General features: G+C 38.3%; 1 protein-coding gene and 1 pseudogene across 1 annotated transcript in view; both read right to left on the bottom strand.

Moving 5' to 3' along the window:
- Nucleotides 1–1,179, bottom strand: part of LOC145479018 (EF-hand calcium-binding domain-containing protein 6-like) — a 22,197-nt gene extending 21,018 nt beyond the window's left edge. The window contains exon 1 of the mRNA XM_081457256.1: nucleotides 142–1,179. Coding sequence (XP_081313382.1) covers nucleotides 142–385 — 244 coding nt within the window. The 5' untranslated portion in view covers nucleotides 386–1,179. The remainder of the gene's footprint in view (nucleotides 1–141) is intronic.
- On the bottom strand, nucleotides 1,174–23,365 carry LOC145472330 (uncharacterized; annotated as a pseudogene).

Raw genomic sequence — 23,365 nt, 5'->3', positions numbered from 1 at the left:
AAGGTTTGTTGTGCCATTTAGAAGGAGTGATAAATTACCTCAGCTACTGTGTGCATATCGTTAATTACACTCAAGCGAAACGCTGACTTGTAATAGAAAATGTGGATCTTACATGTATTTTGATTCTCTCTCAGTACTTACCTAATGGCCATGTCAACACCCGGGAATGTCCCTGCAGAGCTTTCTGTTTTATTCTTCTATTTAACGGCGGAAGAGCATCGTCTAGTTCTTCCAAAAATGCTTTGCTTTCTTCACGGGAGCTTCCACGGATTTGTAAATCAGCATTGTTGTCTTCTGACTTTCGCAAAGCGGGATGTTCGATTACTGGAAGAGCCGGTAACTTTTTGGGAAATTCTTGCCTTGGAGAAGCAATTACGCTAGCCATACTCTCGAAAATTGTCTCATTTTGGTCGCATTATGAGTTTTTACATGACTTTTTGACTTCGAGTAGAAGCCAAGGCCAAAATTTCCCGACTGTGTGTAACACCGCAAAAAGCCCAAATCCATGGTAACCAGTCTTGAATATTCACACTGGGAGCATGATCAGTGAACCAGAAAAGGTCACGCAACACGATCACCAACAATGTACCTCAAGAAAGGTGACTCCAGTCATAGCTAATGCATAAATTGGTCTTATTTTTGAACAGATAGAAAAATTCGAGGAAATATCTATTTTATCCTGCAAAGAATGTTTCATTAATGGGAATGGAATGTTCTGCATGTTCCATGTCATGTTCCATAAGGCGAATCAACCGAACCACAAAATTCCCGGCTCATCGCTATAGCAAAATGGAGTTGGTGGTTGGTTGGTCGAGTTGTTATATTCAGCCATCAATCCTTGCTGTCCTTGTACCTTGCCGATAAAAGTCCGCCATCTTTTTCATTGTACGAGTAGACACAAGGAGACTGCAGTCAAGACAAATAATTAAATGGATTTATCACTTTTCTTTTACAGGGTTTTGGTATGGACAAGGCCTCCTGTTAGCTGCATAAAATAAACATTATTTTTTCAGCGGCCTTGAGATTGCATTCCTGCTTGCCCTTATCACCACAGCTCAGGCTCCTCCATTAGTCCATTTTGATGGTTACACCACCCTTCTGTTACACCACATGTTTACCGAACTTTGGAACTTTTCCTCTAAAGGACCGAGGGCTCAAGTTTTAAAAGTCACACTCTTTGGTCACATGGTAGCGATCAGCGGCGGCAGCTGATCTGTCAGAGTGGTTTGGTCAAGTGCGACTAAATTGTATTGTAAAGAGAAGCATTTCTGGCTTTCTGCCCAGCTGGATGTCGAAATAACATAGGTACAGTGTATAAATAATGCGTTGTTACATATTTCCTTACTTTTCAGGGACACGAGTTCACTGAATATTCCGTTAAGATTTCTGGATTGTGTTCGTTGAAACCTACCCTGCGAGCCGAGTGGCTTCGATCGATCTTTCCGAGATAAGTGGGGAAAGATGAAGGCGACTTGTCTGGGGAAAGATCAAAACTACTCTGCTCGCAGGGGGTCAAAACAGTGACTTGTTTATACTAGGGCTGGAATACCTGAAAACAACCGAAGAGCTAACCAGAACTTTTTAAGCTAGGGCCGATTTGAAGCAATAGAAACTGTTGTCAATCACTAAGATGCAGATTAGTTGTTGGGTATTGTAAAATTAAGCCCCAACGTTCTTTATATCGGTGGTTTTGTTCCATGCATTTTACTGTAACATTTGCTAGCCTAAAGAATATTGTTCATTATAGTGGGTGCTTCACCAGATAAAGTATGTGTAAATAAGTAGATATATCAGGATCTCACCGTATACCTGTAAGCACAAATTTCTTGATAATTAGGCCTATTTCAGGCAAAGATTTGGTAAGCGAGTGTTGTAAAAGTAGGCAAACCCTTTGTCATCAGAGAACTGCCATTTGAGACCTGTAGCTGTAAAGTTACTAGGATGGATCAGGACTGAGCTGTAAGCGGAGGGAAGGTTGACTTTGGCCATGAAATAGTTGGGCTGTAGCAATTTTATAACATCATCAAGGGTTCGGAAGGTAAAGGAGCAAGGAGTCATGTAGCCATTGAGGCCATGGCCATGGGGGTGTGAGCAGTCATGGACAAGGCATACCTCAGGAAAGTCTGGCTTAGGAATTGCCCGTAGCATGTAAGTTTGATTTGTTCATGATGGAAGACATATAAGTTGTGAAATGCATGGCCAAGAAATGCGAGTATATTGATGGCATCTTTAAGAATTTTTCTATCGTTGCCTGAGGGCATTAGGAAATTGTTGCATAAGGTGAGGACTGCTGACAACAGGAGTTCTGAAATTTCGCACAGTCATGGAGCCTCAAATTTCAAGTAAATCTGTGAAAATTATTCAGAAGATCACAAAATACCGCAAAATTTGCTAGAAATCTTACCAAATACATGTCAGTACAACATATTTGAAACTTATTTTGGCTGTTAGGGCTGTTTACTTGCCGTAAACTTGCAACTTTATCTTGAAACTTTGTCATTGCAGTGAGTAAACAACGTCCCAAAACTAGCATGCATTCTTATGATTAATGTTATGAAAAACTGGGCAGTGTCCGTGATGTAAAAAGCTTTCCCATTGGTGCATTTCTTGAGCATATTGTTAATGGAAGAGCAAATGATGATCTCTGTTAAAAGAACTTTGTGGTCAAACATACATGTAAATCAAATATGTATGATTGTCCAAACGAGATGCTCAAATTTTCCTCAAAATCGCCAGTTTTTGAAAGGCAACATTTACCATTAAGTAGTCGGTGTTTCTGTTGCTCTTGTTATTGCATAGACTAACACTTATCATTTTCCCAACAAAATGACAAAATTGCTGTCTGTTTTTTGTTGTTTTTTGTTAAAGACATTCGTCAAATCAGTGCAAAACCAATTACTTTCCACCAAACTAGTCCGGAAAATTCCCATGATATCAGCCATTTTTTACTGACCGTTTTCTAGTGAAATTTGCCCCAAAAATTCCCAGTGGACAAGGTGGCGGGTTTGTTGATTTTTTCCATGAGCAGATTAAGCTCATTAGCAGAAGTTGCATGGACACTGAGTTTGTCGCCTGCATTGTTGCTTTTGGATAGGCTCTGGGCCCTCTTCTGGCTGGTAGCCTTCACATTGAACAATGCCTGATCATTTTGAGGGGCCGCTGATTGTGGTAACATACAGCTGTAGCACATTGCTTTGTTAGCAAGTCTGCCATGGCTCCTATGTTTTGGTCAATCCTTGATAACATATTCTTGGTAAAGATATTGTAACAATAAGAAAAGCAACATTTGTTGTGAGTAATACTTACACCAGAGTACTATTCTGCACTGTGATACTTCACTGGAACAAGTGAAGTACAATATACTTCACTGGAAAGCAATTGAGTCTGAGAATAAAGGAGTGATCAAAGGGCATGTTAATGGCTACACTATAGATAACAAGGAATGCAATGGCTAGATAGACAAGTGCATGCTTTTCATGTGACTTGTTAGTGATGTCAGACTGACATCGAAACAGAACTATAAATAGCCTGAAGTTGGCAAAATTTGTCATCAAACCCATACATGTATACCTATGTTGCTGAACGTAAAACTCAGCTCCATAATTTTGATGGTATAATTATGCTAAGTAATGCTACACATCCTGGGGGATGGCAGCTTACCTAATTTTAATAAGATAAAAAATATGCAGGTGTTGCTGTCTACCCATTGTGCCATGGTTGTATTTTCCAACTTGGACTTTTTAGGCCCATAAGAAACTAAAACATGCTCACCCTTTGATACATGTAAATGTGCTGGCTTCAGGAACACCAACGGCTCTTGCTGGGCTTGTGGCAAATGGACTGGGCCACCTGGTGAATGTTGGAGACTTCGAGAAGAGCCACTAGTGCTGTTTTTAGTTGCTTGGCCAGATGTCATGGCTACCTTGTTGCTCACGCTTGTTTGGGCACCAGTGAGGAGTGCGTCCAGTGGCAGCTGTGGGGGCCCTTGTTTGCTTGTGTTAGCAAGTCCCAAACCCGGTTGATTGCACAAACGGCAGACTCTTATGAGTGGCTGTGGTGGGGCTCGGTTGCAAGCTCTCAGCAAGAGTAGCAAGGCGCTGTTCAGCTTCTTTGATGGCTTTTTTAAGCATAGCAACTCCGGCCTTCTTCTGTAGCACCTGTTCCGCAATGTGGAGCTGCTTCAATATCACTTGCCCTGTAGCTTCCTCATCAACGGTAATATTGCTACATGTATGAAAACCAGCCTCACCCGCTGCTGTGCTGACGAGTTCCTTTTCCACACCTAGTGACTCCTTTAATTCAGGGCTCGTTGGCGAATCTGTAGCTAGGAGGCCTTGCATACATGGGCAATGAGGTCCTGGCACACCAAAAGTGTGAATGCTACGTGGAATCTTGCTTCCAGAGCATTTGGAGATCCTTTTATCCTCTTGCTTCTGGTCTTCGATACTTATACTGTCAAACTTGATCCGGAGGACTCGAGGATAACAATGAATCAGTAAATAATATTGAAAAAAAATTTTTTTTCGAAATACCAATACTGCTTGCGATTGCTGGCTGTTGCAGTGAATTTACTAAAAGTCTAATACATGCTTGATATACCAGTGTGATTATACCTTTACTAGCAGTACTTAAGTATCTATCAAACTTAGGTGCAGCTGTACATATTCAAGGAACAGGGCCTTGTAATATTTGAAAGTAATATATGTAGCAGAGGCTCAATATTATAAAATCAGTGCAAGCAACAAGTGCTCAGTAAAATCAATGTAACAGGGAGCACTCAAAACATGCAGACCATGTGTGATCAGATGGCATCCTGCTTCTGCATGTGGCTTTTTCTTGTGCCCATGAAACACAAATTTACACCCTGCTTTAGTATGAATAGAGCCCAGGCGTGGTGTTCACATTATCTCTAAATGCAGTAGTTATTTGTTCACCTGTATACCCGTTATGCAAGACAATGCAACAAAAGCAGATATTTTTATTTATAACCCAACACCTTTATTGTCAGCGAAAATACAAAAGAAACCAAACCACAAAGCTAAATTACCATCGTCTTTGACATAAATGAAGAGATAACCAAGTAGTTTAAAGAAACTTTCTTGGGAGCTAAAAAAAGCAACTTATGTTCCTCATTAAAAAAGTTAAGTCCTTTTTAAAGACAGTTTCTTGGTCGGCTTTTTCAGCTTTGGTATGCCTCCTCAATTTTGCGGGGCTCTTGTATATCAGGTGTTTACTATTTGCTTTCTCTTCGTTAACCTCTTTGACAAGTTTTTGCTTTCTGTTATTAGCTAAGTGCACTTGTGCCTCCTGGACTTTCAAGATTTCACCAAATTTAATATCAGAGTTTTGGCTCTAACACCTTCAACTCTGTCTGCAGCTATCTGTACTAGGTATCCTGCTCTAGACTCAAAACAAGCCTTTGGCATGTCAGCCAACTCGCCAAACACTCCATCTGCACATTTAACATAACTATTATTCTCTCTGAACGGTAATGGGATTTTTATCTGTATGCACAGCACACTTAAAAATGGGGCACTTTAAACTCCTGTGCAAATGATTTACAAAATCTAGGCACAAGGGGTAAATCATGTTCGACACATCTAGGAAGACCTTGTGTGAACATATTTCAGCTGAACTGCCTTACTTATCTTATGCAAGAGTAGATAGGTTTCTGGAGTTGTGATTGGTGGCCTGGACCTGTGAAAAATTTGGAAACAAACAACTGGAAATCTGCTCTTGGACTTTAAAATCAACACACAGAATTCTATGTATGCCCCTTGCTAATCTTTCCCTCCTTAAAAGTTACGGAATTGTGACATTTCTTTTCATCAGGTTTTTCTTCTTCAATTTCATTTCTTTTTTGTACACCGTATGACTCCATTTTTAATGAGTTTGTCAATAATTGCCGAGGCATATTCTTGACTTAACATGAAGGGGTCTTTGGAATAACCATTGTTAATGCTGTTGAAAGGATGTGCTACTCTTTTTAAAATCTTGCCCTCAAAATGCTGTCAGTCTGAGGGATAATGGCTTCTGTCTAATAAAGAAATCACCTTAGGAAATTTGCTATCCATGGCTGACAGAGTTTACTTCAAATGAGGGGCTAATACTTTGGCGTATAAGAACAACTTCTGAACTTCTGCAGTTTTACCATCTAAGAAATTAAGAAGCAAATATGGATTAAACTGAACTGCCAATTTTGCCTATTCTTTCAGCTTTCCTCGCCTCTCGGTAGGGATATAGGATGAAGGGAAATATGTTTATTTTGTTTATTGTTTAAAAACAAAAAACAAACCAAAAACAAAAATTAAGGGAAATATGTGTCCTTCACAAACAGATGCATTGAGTTCTTGTAGTTGGCAGGAACCAACAGATCACCATCACACCAAAATGCATCAGGGCTAGACTGTTGCACATATACAGGAACCATTTCACCCAGAAACATCTTTCTTTGATTTCTCCAATTCGTTTCATCATGATTGCAAAACTTAGAAAAATGGTTTTGGCTTTATTTGCTTGGAAACTTTTCTGTTAGTCCTTTGAGCGGTAGCCTGCTGGAATTTGGGACGTGGTTTGTGGTATTTGAAGATAGCTTCATCATCTAAAGTGATAAAAGAATAATATTAGTTTTTTTTAACCAACTATAGTTTAGAAATATCACCCAGTTAAAGGAAAAAAGTAAAAAGTAAATGTCATTGCTTACCTTCATGCCAATCATTGTTGCTATGTTTCTTTAAACTACTGTACAAGCCTAGTTTGCCAATCAAAGAGCTTAACATAGATACTAAAATATTCACACACATACACTGTTGTGTGTTTAAATAACTCAATGGGTACGATTGTCACTCCTACTTGCTGTGCTCTTGTTAGTGTAAAATGAAAATTTATATACATGTAAGAGAGCATCTAAACACCCAAACAGTAGTCATGAATGTGTGATTACAGATAGCCAGATATTGCATTTTAACATCAACAAAGAAAAAAGGTGCTTTTACTGATCTATACACTCGTCAGGTTCCCTTTGCAATGATCTATACACTGTTTACAGTGTGAAAAACATTTCGCCTCCACTTTTTAGGAGTTTGTTAATTTCTTAGATTTGGTAAATTTGTAGCTGATCTTGGCAAAAACCATAGGGCACACTAAACAGGGCTTGATGAATGTTTATACATATTTTGAGAAACCCATAGTACATCTACCCTTGATGAACATCCACCATGACGTGTACAAGGTGAATGAGTGCCTTTGCTTTCACCTGTTTGGACATGTGCCATTACCTGTAGCCCCAGACAATAATTGGTTTGGGAACTAAGTAGAGTCAACCACATTGCATCCACCTTCCCCTCTTCTCTCTGATGCTGCTCTTTCTTAGGAAAAACTACTTTGTTTGCCAATGGTGTACTAAAGAAGGGCTGAGTGCTTTGTGATAACTGAGACATGGACGCAACAAGAGGAGAAATAAAATATGTTTAATGCAAACCAACATTTAAGATCATTTTCTGCCTGCCAAAAATGCTAGTAATTATAAAATGTCTCACCTTGTGGTAGCTTTAAAAATTCCTGTCATTAAAAAAAATGTTATAGGAGTTGTAGGGGGACTGAGTGAAAATGTTCTGATGACATATGATTCCTTTGGGGTACTGTGATCCAGGAGGTTACTTCCACAGTCTGGCTTGTTGCAAATGTCCTGGAATTGACTGCTTGGTTAGTGGCAAAGGTGTCCGTTGAAGTCGCAGCAGATGGCAGTGGGCTGGAGCTGTTGGGGACAAGACGGCTGGTTTGAGGAACTGGTAGGACTTGGAGAGGGGCCAGGCAGGGAGGGACGAGTAGGCTGTTGAGGAACAGAAGGGTTGGTTAGGCTTGGACTGCACAGTGCAGGTTAGGGTGTGATAGCCATAGCTATGACATAAGGGTGGGTCTCTTCCTTTAGGATGTCATTGTACAGCTGCTCGTTAACCTTAGATCCTGAGACCGAGTTGCTGGAGGCTGCCATGTGGCACAAGGCCGTATCTGCAGACCTGATCCTGGTAGACAAGCAGGTCTGGGGCCAAATGCAGGAAGTTACATGTTGTAAGAAGGGTGTGAATCAAACATTTCAGGCTTTGAGCCACAGGGAGAGTGCTTGGATGCAGAATTTCCTTGATTTCATTTTATTGTTTTTAGAAGAGCTTGTTGGAATGAGTTGGACTAATAGAGAGCCTATGGATTATGAAACGGAAAAAACTGGTAAAAAAATTAATGAAGTAATGACACCTAGGACAAAATACTGACTTGATACAGGCATTGCTATTTGCTAGGTAAACAGTTAAATGACTTTACAAAGTGATATAACAGAGATAAGTCTCTCTGTAAAACCATTCAAATAAAAGTGTGTTTCACTTGCACTTTCATTTTCATTCAACTTATACTCATTTTCATGTGAAACATCACATGGAAATAAAGGAAAAGGTGCCTTGGAAATGGCATAGTACTGTACCTTCAACCAGTTGGTGTGGATTATAATTAGGAATGAACGTGAAAAGCTTCCTTCAAAGGATATCTTCATTTTGGCCATAATTGGTTTTGGCCTGTAACTGTAGCATGCTTCATAATGGCACATGTACATTACATTCAAGTCAAGTGTCCCCCCTCTCTTTTGATCCTGCCTCAACCTCTTTTCACTTCTGCCGAGAATATCAACAACAATGCTAATACAACACTGCTGAATTGTACTCATGCTCAGAACTTTTAACTGAATTATTTACCTTAGGTTTCTTCCCTCCCTTCAATGAAAGTGTCTTCCCAGTTCAAACCACATCTCAGGCAAGAAGGCATTTGCAATCATTCAGAATACTTCCTACTACATCAAGGACATTCAAATTGATCAAGTCAAGACTAAAATTCACAAACCTCAGAAAGCAAAAAGGAGTCAATAAAAACCAAAATTATTAAAACTCAAACAACACTGCACCTTGAAGAAACAACTCAAGCGAAGCGTGATGATTGGTCAACTAGCAGGACCACCACAAGCAAGCATCTACCAGTCTCTGATGAGTCTGAAAATGCTGCAGACCTCTTGTAACATTTTATACTTCAAATATGAAGTATTCATGGGAATGTCCTCTCAATCAGAAATAGCATGTTATTATGATCTTAGGTCAGGCCATGAATCTTGTCCTGTGTGACCAAAATTTCACAACTCAGATTACTGAATTGTAGTCATCCCAGTTGGGGTAGAAATCTACTGAGCCATCCTGTCTCTTCTGAAACACTGTCCAATGCCAAGGGCTATGCTTTGGTTACAGAACACTTCAAAGACTGACAAACTGTCAGGATTGATGAAGTGTACACATTCATTGAATGTCAGTTTCTTATCTGTCTTTACTGGCTTCTTCTTTTAAACGTTCTTACTAAGTTTTGCAGACATGTACTTTTGTTGGGAATTGCCTCCAAGATTGAACCACCAACACACTCACACGAAATCCTCATTTCTACTTTATTGATCACTGGAGAAGATCTCTCTCTCTCTCTCAAGCTCAAGATTACGAAGATCCCTTCTCATTTATTCTCCTTTTCTATTGTCTCTCCTATCGCTGTCAGTCATTTGGTTTGGGTTTCAATTTAAAGGGTCCAAAGTTCAAGGTTATCAGATTCCAACGCGTTGTCTGTCACGTAACACTTTCTCATATTACATTGCTCTTAATCAAAACAAAACTAAATCACGTTAATTACTACAAAAGCAACAAATGATAACAATACTCTGCACAATTTCCAACACTTTCTTCTATGATGTTTTCTCAAAGAAATTGAAGTTTGTCAAGGGAGCAACTTGTCACTGACTCATGATCAGTCTAATGTTAGAAATGTCTGGTAGGGATTCAGTGAAACAACAACTTTTGATTGTACCAAAAAAATTATTGAAACTAGTGTATTAGAGTTTATGTTAATTGAAAAAAGGATTGTGGTCAAAGGTGTTTTTTGCATTTCAAATATATTGTCGAATCTCACTTTTTGTGGCCAATTTTTCATCTTTTTCTTGTATTTTGTCAATCTTTTCAGCAGCAGATCTTTTCATTTTTGATCGCCACCCTTGCTTGCAGTGCCATTTCTTCAACTTTCTTTATATAAACTTCTAGCTCTTCAAGGTATGATTCATTTATGTTTTGGTAAAGCTGTTGAAAATCCCTGTGAATGGTTGTAGCAAAGTTCTCGATGGTATACTTTTCACAGTCTTTTATTCTGTCGCAAGCCAATTTGTATCTCTGCTCCAATTGCTTCAAGGTAACAGGTATTTTTCTTGAAGCTGTTCTGCAATTTTTTGGAATCCGACAGAGAATCGGATGCCGCACTACGTTCCCAATGTCAAGATGATCAACATGCTGTATTTTCCTCCTGAGATTTAACACAAATCAATTGTTGCGTAATCCTCTTGCTGCAAATCTCTCCGTCCCCATTTTTAAACTGGTTCACTTTCCAGGAAACTTTCTTTTGTTGTCCAAAGAGCCTGTGCAAAACTGTTGTCAAGAGCATCTGCAAAGTTGTTATTGTTGTATAGCAGAAGTTTGTAATGGAATCTGTACCATCTGAGGACTTAATTTACAATCTTTTATTTTCTTCTTGTAGATTTTCAGAATCGCAAGAATGCAATCCCAAACAATCGATCAATCTAGTTGATAATAATCTTTGAACAACCTCTACCTTTCACTCACATTCCAAAAAATTGCAAGTTCTCTATCGCACATGACTAATCTGTCAATCAAATTGAAGGACGTGTGACCAGATACGTAACTCTACATGTGTAATGCAACTATGGATTCTGAACAATGATTAAGTGTAATGCATTTCAACAACTCAAACCTCCTATGAGGATGAGAATGGTGAAATGGAAGTGAATCCATTTCTGAATTTTATCAGTTAAAAAAGAAACAACTGTCAGAACAAGTTAAGAGAGCCAACAACAAAATCAGCCACAGACTTTACCTTACAATTCAAATTGAAACAGAGGTATAAACATTTCTTGGGCCAGTTATTTCTGGGCTTCCCAGTACATATCCCATCATATACCATAACTAAGCTGTAAAAAAACTAATTCAAATCATAGCATACAGTTCCTAACAATTGAAGGGCAAAAATGTGCTTACAAACAACTTCGCTACTTCTTAGGAATGAAAAAAGCACTTTTTTGTATCTTCAGTAGCTATATATCACTGGAAAGCTTACAAACCAAGGATTCTAAAAATGGCTGTTTTTGTGCAGTGTCAGCAAAAGTAACTTGACACCAGGCTGTCAAAAGTACCACCTGCAGTGCAAAACCCATGGATACTTGAGAAAAGATTTCTCTTTATAAATTTGACAGAAAAGTAAACTTTTTATGTCATTTCAAAGAATAAGAACTAATTGTTGATATGAATAAAGGATTTTACAAAATTATAATATCACACATCAAAGGAACCATCTCAAGTTACATGCTGAAAAACTAGGTGAATATTAATTGGTGATTTTTTCCCCAGCAAGCCTTTGGAAAATTCCTTCATTTATATCAATTCATTAAATGAGCACTAACTGTCCTGAAAATTTCAGGTCAATAGCTTAAATCCTTCTTGAGATATCTTTTCTCAAAGGTGAAAATCGGTCGTTTTGAGAAACAGACTTGAAGTTTATAGCAGATTATATATTATGATGAATCTTGAACAAAAACATCAATGGTTGGAAAACTAATCAGATTTAGTTTCTAGAGGCAACAGGTAACCAATCAGAATACCCCAGCCTCATAAGTAATTCCTTCAAGGTCCTGAAAAGCTTCTTCTCGTCGTGTGCGAACAAGTTGGACTGCCTGGCGGCGCTTCTTTTCCTTGGCCGTAGCTTGGTTGTCTGCTTTCTGCAAATGCTTGTTATCCTTCAGCCTAAAGGCATGGCTTGTGCGTGTCCCACGAGGAATTGAAACCTTATCCATGATGTCCTTTCTACATTCTGCTCCCTTGTGGAAGTGGCAAACAGCTGAGGCAGCTGCATAACGAATGAATTTAGCGCCATGATGCTTATGCTCTGGGCAACGCACCCAAACCATAGAGTTGATACACTTATTTGGGTTTTGAGTGGTCCCACGAATGCATCTCTCAAGAAGTCTTGTGTCACTCAGTGTCATGAATGTTGGCCTCACAAGTTCAAGAAATACTTCAGGCAAACAGTCGTCATCTCTGTAAGTGCTTGTCCCTGTTGCCTTATCCTGTTGCCACTTACACCATGAAGTTTCTCCAACAGGACAAGCGGTGCTGTTTAGCAGGATCCTGTCCCTAAACACTGTGGTTAAGAATTGCTATGATATTCTTCTTCATGGTATAGATGGCAACATCAACTTCTCTGTCATTTGGATTAGGCTTTTTTAGAGTATTTTGACGTATTGTGAGGTCATGATATTTTTGTAGCTTCTTAATTTTGGTTTCAGTGAGCCTGCCATGCCCCCCTATGGGTTTGTCATCCTCCAGTTTGCCTTTTGACCTTGCTTTCAAGTTAAAAAGGTGTTTGCCCATCCTCTTTCGGACATGGCCAACACAATTCTCAACAGTGTTGAATGCTTTGCAGTCCCCATCTGAGACCATCCACTTGTATCTCATGTTATGCATTTCAATCGATCTTCTCCAAAGGATAGAAGCTCCTTAGCTTCCATGGCTGGTGAGCTACCATTAAAATTAATATCGCACTCACCAGAGGCCACATGTTCTCTCCCCCACTCCTGAAAGCTCTCGTCGTCCCCTTCACACCGTGACTCTTTGCGAGCACACCTTCGGCAAGCTTTTGACAAGACAGCATAGTCCAAAACCTCACCACTGTCTACTGAGATTGCAGAGACTACCCCTGTCAAAGAGGTAAAGCCTCGCTTGGCCCAGGTGCCATCAAAGCTAACAGCTGCATCCAAAGTCTCATTGATGTCAAGTTCCGGATTTTCATCAAGGATTATGTTTCGCAGCCTCTAACCTGCACTTTTGAGCTCTTCCATTGTGTAATCTTCTGCAATGCCTAGGATGCTGTCTACCTGTTTGTAGTAGGCACTTGTCGACATACAAGGCTTGTTCATGATTCCACAGAAGGATACAAGCCCTTCATAACCAGTCCCCAATTCCAGAGAGTGAAAAACAGCTCTTTTGTTTACATCAAAGGACTTTCCCCTTTTTGTGATGTTGGCAGATGTCTGGAGTGAAGTGCTTTCGTCACAAGCACTGCACATGAGGGAAAGATCAGACTTTAACCCTGCCCGACCACTTTCAGTTTGTTGAAGAGTGATGTTTGCTGAAGAAACAAAAAGACGTGCAGTATAAGACACTGTTTATTTGAAATGTCTAGTGTGGCATCTGTTGCATGCCATTTGAAAACAAAATTCTTAGTTCAATAAATATAGAAATACAAGTGCCAAAATATTTAGGCACAAACAACAAAATCAAAGCCGCAAAATCACTAAGTTAAATTATACACTGAAATCGGTTTGTTTTTCAGCCCAGAAGAACAATCAAACGGTTTGGTAAAATCTGTCAAGGCAATTTTCTCACCTTCTTTGCATTTATGTGCTGCAGAGAGCGCTTAAGATAGACTTTGCAAATCAATTAGTCTGTAGCCAGTTGCTTCGCATTGCCCAGTTGATTCTTCATCTGAGCTATTCAGTGATGCTTCTGTTGAATGGAACAGCTTCATCTTCTTCACCGATGAACTGAGTGGTTGATCAGAGTCCTCAGAGTCTGAAGCGTCAGCTCGTGAGAGGTGCTTGGTTTTGCTCGATCAATTTCTACTTCTTCTGACGGTTTTTTTCCCGAATTTTTCCCTTTCTTTTACACCAACCAAATCCTTTTCCTTTCCTTTTTGGTCTGTAGAGGCTTCTTTGCCTTTTCCCACCCATTTACAACAATATTTTGACTACTCTTGTGCACACGGTTTTCAAAAAGCGATCTCAACGTTCGGTTTCAATTTTAAATATATCCCAGGGTGGAATTCGCAGTATTTTCTGTCATTCGTGTTTCCTCGAGAAATCAGCCAGAAAAGGCCATAAACAGCCAAGAAAAACAAAAAATGCTATTATCGTTGCCCTGGCAATGCTTCCCCAGATTTTCACCTCTTGTGAATAGACCATTAATTTACAGCGAAATGGTAAGAAAAAATGAAAAAAAATCACTTCCCAATGTTAAGTTAAATAGTTAAAGTTGCCAATTTTGAGAAAAAACAAAAATTCATTTTTTCACCAAAATTCAGGTGAAACCCCACCTTAAGTGGCTTCTCAATAATTTCACAGCTTCCTCTTGCCATGTTTTCCTTGGGACGTGTGGGTGCTTGTCACAACTGCGGACTCATTTCGGCTAGGCTCCATCGCCTCTTTTACCATCTGTTAGCACTCAAAATGAATTGCTTACTGCGTGGTTATTATATATTATTTATTGAGAAAACAAGTATTTCTGAATAAAACTCAAAGACGAAGTGACAGTTTACATGAAAGCTAAACCCCTGGTACTTTGTTTCAGAAGCTGAGTATTTTCCCGGTTGACTAAGAAACCTTCGATCAAAGTTGTCAGGTGTGAAGTGATGGGAACATAAAATGGCATTTTTTGATGGCTCCCACTTCACGTGTTTTGCTTTTATGAAGTTGACCTATCTGTTCCGTCTTTTCTTCACTTCAGAGCAACTATTGCCAAAGAAAGGTATCGTATGAAGGCCAATACCTTCTTCTACAATTGTACAAAGCATCTTCCAGGCATTTGCAAGATATTTGCATTCGCACTATCCACTCAGATTACCGAAACCACAATTGTAGTCATTCCAGTTGAGGTAGAAATCTACTGAGCCGTCCAGTCTTTTCTGAAACACTGTCCAAGGGCTGTGCTTTGGTTGCAGAGTACTTGAAAGGCTGACAAATTGTCAGAATTGATGAAGTGTACACTTTCATTGATTGTCAGTTTCTTATCCATCCTTACTGCCTTTTGCTCTAGTATTTTCTCTCTAACTTTTGCAGACATGTTCTGTCTTCTATGTGTGTTTCCCAAGAAAATTAAATTTTATCAAGTGAACAACATGTCACTGTCTCAGTCTGATGTTAGAAATGTCTGGCAGAGACTTAGTGGAACAACAACATTTAATTGTGCCAAAAAAAATATAAATGGGCAGAAAATTGCCATCTTATTAGAATTAGAGAATTAGGGACCAGCTGCCCAAAATAAGCAGATAGTGCGATACAATTTGAGGAGTTAACTATAAATTGACGAGAAAGTAACCTCGGTTTTGTATTTAATCAAATTCCCGATTAATCATGATTGTGAGCATTCGGTTCGATTCACGATGCTTTGATTCCACGTTTCGATTTTGATTCGATTTTTTGTATACCTTTACCAGGGTGCCCCCAGTGAGTTCTTATATTGTGAAATCAGAATCGAGAACTCTTTCAAAATGTGCGTTTTTGATTGACAAGTAAAGACGTTTGCAGTTTGTACGCCATTTTGTATTGCTTGGTAAAAATGTTGCCCTTCTACCACCCCTTGAGAATTTCCAAATTAGGCAACCCATGTGCAACACACTCATTCTATCCTGAAATTGAGGGTTTAGGGTTGTATGTTGTTTACATTGTGTTTAATGTTGTAAGAATTAGAAAATAATATTTTGCATAATCGAATTAAAGTAATCAAAATCAAAAGGCACTAATCAAAATTGAATCGAATCACAAGAAATATGAATCGTTACACCCCTATTTAATAGGTAGATAACTAAGATTCAGATTCAGATTTTTATTGTTTTGCACTATTTACAAAAATTATAACTTTAACAGTATTTACAGAAATTACATTAATTAAAAAGAGAAAAGAAATATAACAGTATATAGCCAAAATGAAATGTGCTCAGTGACCAAAGTAGCATTGGCTTTCATGTTGGTCACTGACACGTACAAACAATTGACACAACATATCAATTATATTACTCAAATAATAAAAATAGAGTAATATGATCGTAGAAAAAAGATATTTTTTAAATAGCCAAAAAGATAATACCTAAGATTATTGCACAGAAATAACCGGGACGGCGGTGTTATATAAATAATGTAGAGCCTGTTCTTGAACCAGGATGGGTTGATAAAATGATCTGATTGTGGCAAAATAATTTTGTTAATGCATAGGCCAAAAAAATTTAGATGCATATAAAACAGTTTAAAGAACCTACCAAGAAGTAGTCTTGTTAGAGCAACAAAACACAAAACCTATAACCTTGACAATACATGTACAAAGCAGTACTCAGTGCTTAGCCAAAGAATGTCTTCTAGTGGCTGGCAAAGGAGACATGCTTGTCTGATACAAAGATGTTGCAGAATTCTCCACAGCGTTAAGGGAATCTCTGCGTTCCGCTGGTTCAGCAATCAATCGAACTGTATCGTTCTGTTTTCTTACGTTTATTTACGATCCACACATTCTACATTCAATCGATCTCTATTCATTCTCATTCTGTCAGTTACAAGATAGCAATTCTATTTATTGGTTATTACAACGGAAATACACGCCTAAACTACATAAAGCCATTATATTCTTAATACTTATTTGTGGTTTTCTGAGATCCTATTGCATTTTCTATTGCATGACTTGGCTTTAGTTTTCACTCGGGCTAATCTGATTAACAACTCTGTTCACTAAATTACAACCAAGTGTCACACATTCCTCTATGTCACAGGATGTTCGAAACCAAATTTGCACCCACAATTTCCCTAGATAATTCTTTATTTCATTGTCGGCAACATAAGCTAACATTCTTGTAGTTATTTCAAATTATACGCAAGCACGTTTCACAACAAAAGGTGATGAGCAGGCCATAAGCAACTGAGACATTTATACATTCCACACCCATATTATCGGAGAAGGAATTCTCCAGATTACTTCAAAGTCATGAATTTAATAAGCACAATTTTAAACATTAACAGAGTTGCCTGACAGGAGTGGTATCATTACACACCAAAACTTTTTGATAGTTTGTATTTTATGTTTATTAAAAGAGCATTGTTGTCAAAGATACTTTCCATGGGGAAGCTGTACATCTATTGATGGGTCAGTCTTCCACTTCTCTAGAAGTGCTATTGAATTTAATTCAAAATTGAATGTCAGTTGATGTTGGAAAACTGCCCCAACCAGGCTGAAATATTCTTGTATTCCCGAGAGCCTCCACTTTCGACTGGTGACTCCATCAAATTACATTTAACCACTTAATCATATGCCTGGTAGATACCGTTGCCTGTCGCATTTTTGAGAAAATCATGCCTGCAGCAACATTTATGTGCTGAAACTGTTTCAAGCATCCACAGACTTTTGTCAGTAAAAAGCATTAACTTTCTCCACTCATTGAAGCCTTAACCATTACCTGCAATAACAAAACTCTCTGTTCAATATTGTTTACATTTTGTCTCTAAATCAGGTTTTTTACAGTAATTAGCATAAATTTAGTTAGTATTATTCATTTAACTCAATTCACAGGTGAGTGTTTCACGTATATAAATATAATTTGGAAAACAGGCACAGTTTAACATAGTCTCATGGAATTATTAATTCTCACAAAAGAGTTCATAATGATTTCCTTTTCAACCTTTTTTTAGACTTTCATAAAAATATGTTTCATTTGCACTGATCAAGGATATGGTAGAGAATTTCCTTTTTTAATACTAAGAGAGAAATGGCAAAAAAAATGATACAGACCTTCCAGCCAAAAGCCAGAACATCAGAAATTTTGGTACTGGGGAAATCAGCAAAGTCCTTGGAAAGTAGGAAAGCTATTTCTGGTTTCATGTTGTGAATTGTGGATATGCTTGAATTCGTCCCTGTTGGAGTGCTGTTAAAACCAGCTTATGGCAAGGCTTGGACATCACATGGTAGTCTAAGACCTCACCAGTGTCCACAGAGATGCCAAAAATCACCTGTTAATGAAGTGAAGCCTATCTTGGCCCATGTACCATTAAAGGTAACAGCAGAATCAATAATTGCAGTGCTGTCTGGCTAACCGTTTTCTTCCATCACTTGCTGCCAGAGCCTTTTACCTGATCTTCCAAAATTACATACACTTGCTTGTTGTAAGCATGATTAAGAATATAACAAACAGGAGGGATAGAGATTATATTCCAGCGCATTTTAATACAGAATTTGACGTTTCATATACTAGTCTATATACATTTTCAAAAGTGACTAGTACAATTTATTGTGAAATATTAGAGGTCAGGAACCTAGACTGAGAAAAATGATCTGCAGCAGTATGTTAACCTGTCTAGACATCATGAGGAGTAACAGCTAGTAAAGTAACAACTTCTCAATACTGACACTGACATTGAGGGAAGGCTTTAGCTCTTGAATGAACAGTCTCTAATTTTGCAATGAAAGTAAGTTTTGCTGGGCACTAAAATGTCAAAATGATCTCGTTTTATGTTTTGACCAATGGTTTTTACATGATCAGCAATGGCTGATGAATGGTCACTTTTAGTGAGGGTCTTGAAATGTTCTGTTTTCCTGTCATGAAGTCTTCGTTTTGTTTTGCCAACATAAAATTCTTCACAGTCCCAGCAACCAGCTTTACAGATGACTTTGGACCTCCCTGATTGGCTCAAGTGATCTTTGTGTGGAATGCAAGATTTGATGCGGTACATGTTTTGGAATATGATCTTGAGGTTGATGAAAGAAAAGAAGTTGTATACACTGGATTTCAGACGTTTTGTGACTTGGTCACTGTAGTAACAGCTATTGTAGTAAGCAGCTCTTGAAAGGCAAGGTATGTTTATCATTGCACCAAATGAGGAAAGCCCCTCATAGCCCATCCTTGATTCAATTGAATGCCAAACGGTCCTTCTGTTGACATCAAAAGATTTTCCTTTTTTTAGTGAGTTTGGGTGATGTCTGCCAACGAGTGCTTTCATCCGAGGCACTGAGTAAATAGAAAGATTTGTCATCAATCCTGCATGAGTAGAGGCATTTTGTTTAATAGTTATATTTTCTTAATTACCATATGAGGAAGTAGCAGATCCCATTAAAATAGTGCTCAATACACATATAGTGTAGAGCTGAGTATATGAGTAATAACGAAGAGGCAAGATTTGCTGTTACTCCGAGTTTCGTGCTTACGCACTCATCAGACAGTATTTAATGATAAGCATTCCTATCAACTAGATATATATACACGGTATTAAACAATAGGCTAATTGCTGTAATGCAACTAGTCCAGCAATTAGCCTATTGTTTAATACCGTGTATATATATCTAGTTGATAGGAATGCTTATCATTAAATACTGTCTGATGAGTGCGTAAGCACGAAACTCGGAGTAACAGCAAATCTTGCCTCTTCGTTATTACTCATATTTTCTTAATTAGAAAAATATGCCGTAATAAAAATATACTACCCGACGGGAACCACACATTTAACAGAAATGATTATGAATGCATAAATTAATATTTACTCAATATCTGTGTCATCGTACATCAAGAGTTTTGAAGACGATAAAACTACATATTTACAGCTGATTTTTAAAAGTCCTACAGAAGCACTTCCATAGCTATACATAAATGTTACAAAAATGAAAATACATCACAAATCAGGTCTCTTGAAAATCTTCAGTGATATGCTCCAATGGACCATGTGGGTATGAAAGCAAACAGCTTCTGGAGTTGAACCGGTGTGTTGGGAAATTTAATGGCTCTCCTTAATTGCAAACAATACGACTCCTTTGTCGATCATTTAACTTTCAGTAGTCAATGCAAAATCTGCTTCTGCCATCCTTTTTCTTCACCATGACCACTGATAAAACGCAGGGACTGGCACAGGGTTCAATTATGCCTTGTGAATGTATGCATCTCCTCAACAGCTTTGAAAGCCATATCACCTTTTGCAAAGGGTAGTCTCTTAGGGTGCTGACATTCAAGAAAAAGGCATCACCTGTACTCAGTTTGTGTTTGGTAACACCTGCCCAGTCCAGACCATGAGGTCCTCTAGAGATGTCTTGAAATTTGGCAGGAGGTTATATAATTGATGCCTTTGGCGATGCTTTAGATGTAGAGGTCTCTCAGGTGCTCTGGTAAGCTCTCATCTGATCTAGTAGGTTCTTTTTTTGCCAATATAGCACTGCAGTCCAGGCAAAAGGCTTTGTAGATTACTCTAGACATCTGAGAGCTGTTCCTTGTATAAGAAGAGAGATTCGCAAACCGCAATTACCACCAAACCTGAAAAACCCAAAAGTAAATCATTAAAAATCAAAAGTACTACAACAGGAGAAACAACTCAAGTCTAGGGCAATGATTGGTCAACCAGTGGGACTGCCACAAATGAGCATCTTCCAGTCTCTGATAAATTTGCTCTTATAGAATATGAAGTATTCATGGGCCGAGTATGTCTTCTATATCAGAAAGGGCATGCTATCATTATTTAAGGTCAGGCCTTAAATCTTGCCCAGGTTGATCAAAATTTCACCACTCAGATTACCAACACCACAATTGTAGTCATTCCAGTTGAGGTAGAAACCTACTGAGCCATCCTGTCTCTTCCGAAACACTGTCCACTGCCAAAGGCTGTGCTTTGGTTACAAAACACTTCAAAGACTGATAAATTGTCAGAATTGATGAAATGTCCACCTTCATTGGGTGTCAGTTTCTTATCTATCTGTACTGCCTTCTTCTTTAAGACTTACTCTCTAACTTTTGCAGAAATGTTCTTTCTTCTACTTTGGTTTCCCAAGGAAATTGAAGTTTGCCAAGGAAACAACTTGTCACTGACTCAGTCCAATGTTTGAAATGTCTGGCAGAGACTCAGTGAAACAACAACCTTTGATTGTACCAAAGAAAATTATTGAAATTACAGAATTTGATTTTATGTTAATAAAAAAAGAACTGTGGTTAAAGGTGTTTTTGCTTTCCAAAAGCTCCATCTTATAGTATTGGATCTTTCTTTATTTTTTTTGTAGCCAACTTTCCTTTTTCTTTTTCTTGGACTTTGTTAATCTTTTCAGTGTCATTTCAGCAGATCTTTTCATTTTTGATTACCACCCTTGCTTGCAGTGCCACTCCTTCAATTCTCTCTATAAACAATTTAATCGTCTAGCTCCAGCTTGCGTTTTCGAGCGGTGCAACTGCGAAGGAGTTGGTCTGAGATTGCGCAGTCGTCAGGTTGCAGGGATGTTAGTCCCTTAAAGCCACGCGGTATAGGGGTGATGAAAATGCTCGCCTCGTCACAGCTGCAGTCATCTTTGTTGCAGTGCGGCTGTGGACTTATTGTTTGGGCTTGTGTGTCAAACATGTTTTAAAGTGTCAGTTAATAATCAACAGAGAAAAAAAAGTATGGCAACTTTGTGGATTAATTGCCTTAAACCTGAACTTAATCACAAAATAATATATTTACGCTGACAATTAGTTGCTCACTCACCATCAAGAAAGAAGAGATCATCTTCCAAGTCTGTTACAACTTCAGTCCCGGCAGAATGATAGTCCACTCTGTTGTACTTTGGGTGTCTTGGGCATCACCAATGAACCCAAGCCCCATGCAAGTAGCTCGGAATTTTCTAATAAAAGTTATTCAAAAAATGTATGTATATTAATTGAATACTTAAATTTATGTCGGTGTTTTAAATGATAATTGTAAAATCTTTACCTTGCATAGTGATATATTTTCTAGTTACCTGCTGATTCCCTTTTTCTCTTTCTAACTCCTGTGAATTCAGAAATAATCTACTGAATGATAAAAGCTCATCAATTAGCTCGTCAAATTTCAAACTTATATATATTTATTAATGCCATTTAACTTAGGTTTGGGAGAAGGAAAATTATTTACCTTGGTCAATGCCAGAACATCCTGGAACAGTAAATACTATGTGACTAATAAAACAAAAATCGTAACAAATGTCAATTCCAAACAAAACAAAATAGAGAATACAAAACAACCAATTCTTCTGGTCCTATACCCTAAATATTTTCAGAGGGCAATTTTGGGAGGTAATGTCGAAGTCATTTCTATAGCTTAGTCATGTTGGTAGTACTTTAAAACAGGCATAATAGCCACTTACACCAGGTCTTTTTAAAGATACAAACGCACATCTGCAAGGAATACAAGTATCTGGCGAAGTCTCCTTTACAGCCTGAAAGTGCTTTCAAAGAATACCCTTGTCAATAAATGACTTAATCATTGGATCATCCTGGATCATCAAGCTCTCATGAACAGATGTTTTCTTCCTTTTCAAACTTGTGAATGAAAGCAAACCCAGTGTTCCTGGCATAAAAGTAGTACCGCACAATTCCAAAATCATCATTGCCATCTTCTTGGAACTGTATAATGTAACTACAGCTTTTCTCTTTTCCCTCTTCCAGGGACTGGACTACTCCAGGCACTGGACTACTCTGTTTGACAATTTGGGGTTGTTCTTGAAAGACAGAAAGAAACAACATTTGTCTCCAATTTTGTGAAGACTCTTATCCTTCTTTGGCATGGTGTTCTCCTCAATAAAGTTCTGACTTCTGGTGGCTCTTTTGTCTCCTTCCTTATCATTGAACCAGAGTTTAATGCCAACAGTAGATTTTTGTACTATCTGTGCAATCGTTCCTCATGGGCCATGAAACAGACACTTTAGATGGCTAATCATAGCTTTGAGCACAAAGCTGAAATGTAAAATCAGGGGTCTGTGTTCTTGTACTTGATCTGGAAGGTGCCCCAGTACATGACAGGTGCAAGTTTGCTCCTTAGAGACTTGGATAGGTCAATTAGACAGAATTATGGAGAAAAAGAAAGTTTTGGAAAAAATGGTGCTTTTCTTTAAGGTGTGTTGTCTTTTCTACATCATTAAATAATAACCTACAACAAGCAATATATTTGCAGCAAGCTTTTCATTTTCAAAATGTAAGCAACTGTAAATAAATACTCTAGGTCTGCAGCTAAATCTGAAATAATGGCACCATTAAACACATCCTAAACACAAACACTTTCAAGCCTGTCACCTGGCTTTACAGGTCACAGCTAAACCCTTTAACACCTATGTGAATGTCCCTCTTTCATCCATGTTAACTTGCCTTCCTAAAGTACATGGACAGTTGTTAAGATCAGTTCAAATCTTAAACATTTCTTCTGGGCAGTCTCCACAATCACATTGTTTACTGTACACATCACAGCACTCTGCAGTATGGAAGGTTTTTTATCTTCCCATTAAAAAACTGTAGTACTTCCACATGCGTACATTAAACTTTGTTTTTGACGAATGCCCTCATTGTGGGATCACGTACAGAGACATAAGTGGTATGCATTCATGGACAAAACATCAGAACCATTCCTTCCACCCATTCCAACTTCTTGAGGGTAGGATTCCATGATCTCTGCCTCTCCAAAAATAACAACCTTTTTGATGTTGGGTATGTTAACTCCCAT

Source organism: Orbicella franksi, chromosome 2, assembly GCF_964199315.1.
Source record: "Orbicella franksi chromosome 2, jaOrbFran1.1, whole genome shotgun sequence".
NCBI lineage: Eukaryota > Metazoa > Cnidaria > Anthozoa > Scleractinia > Merulinidae > Orbicella > Orbicella franksi.
This window is presented reverse-complemented; position numbering and strand designations above follow the sequence as displayed.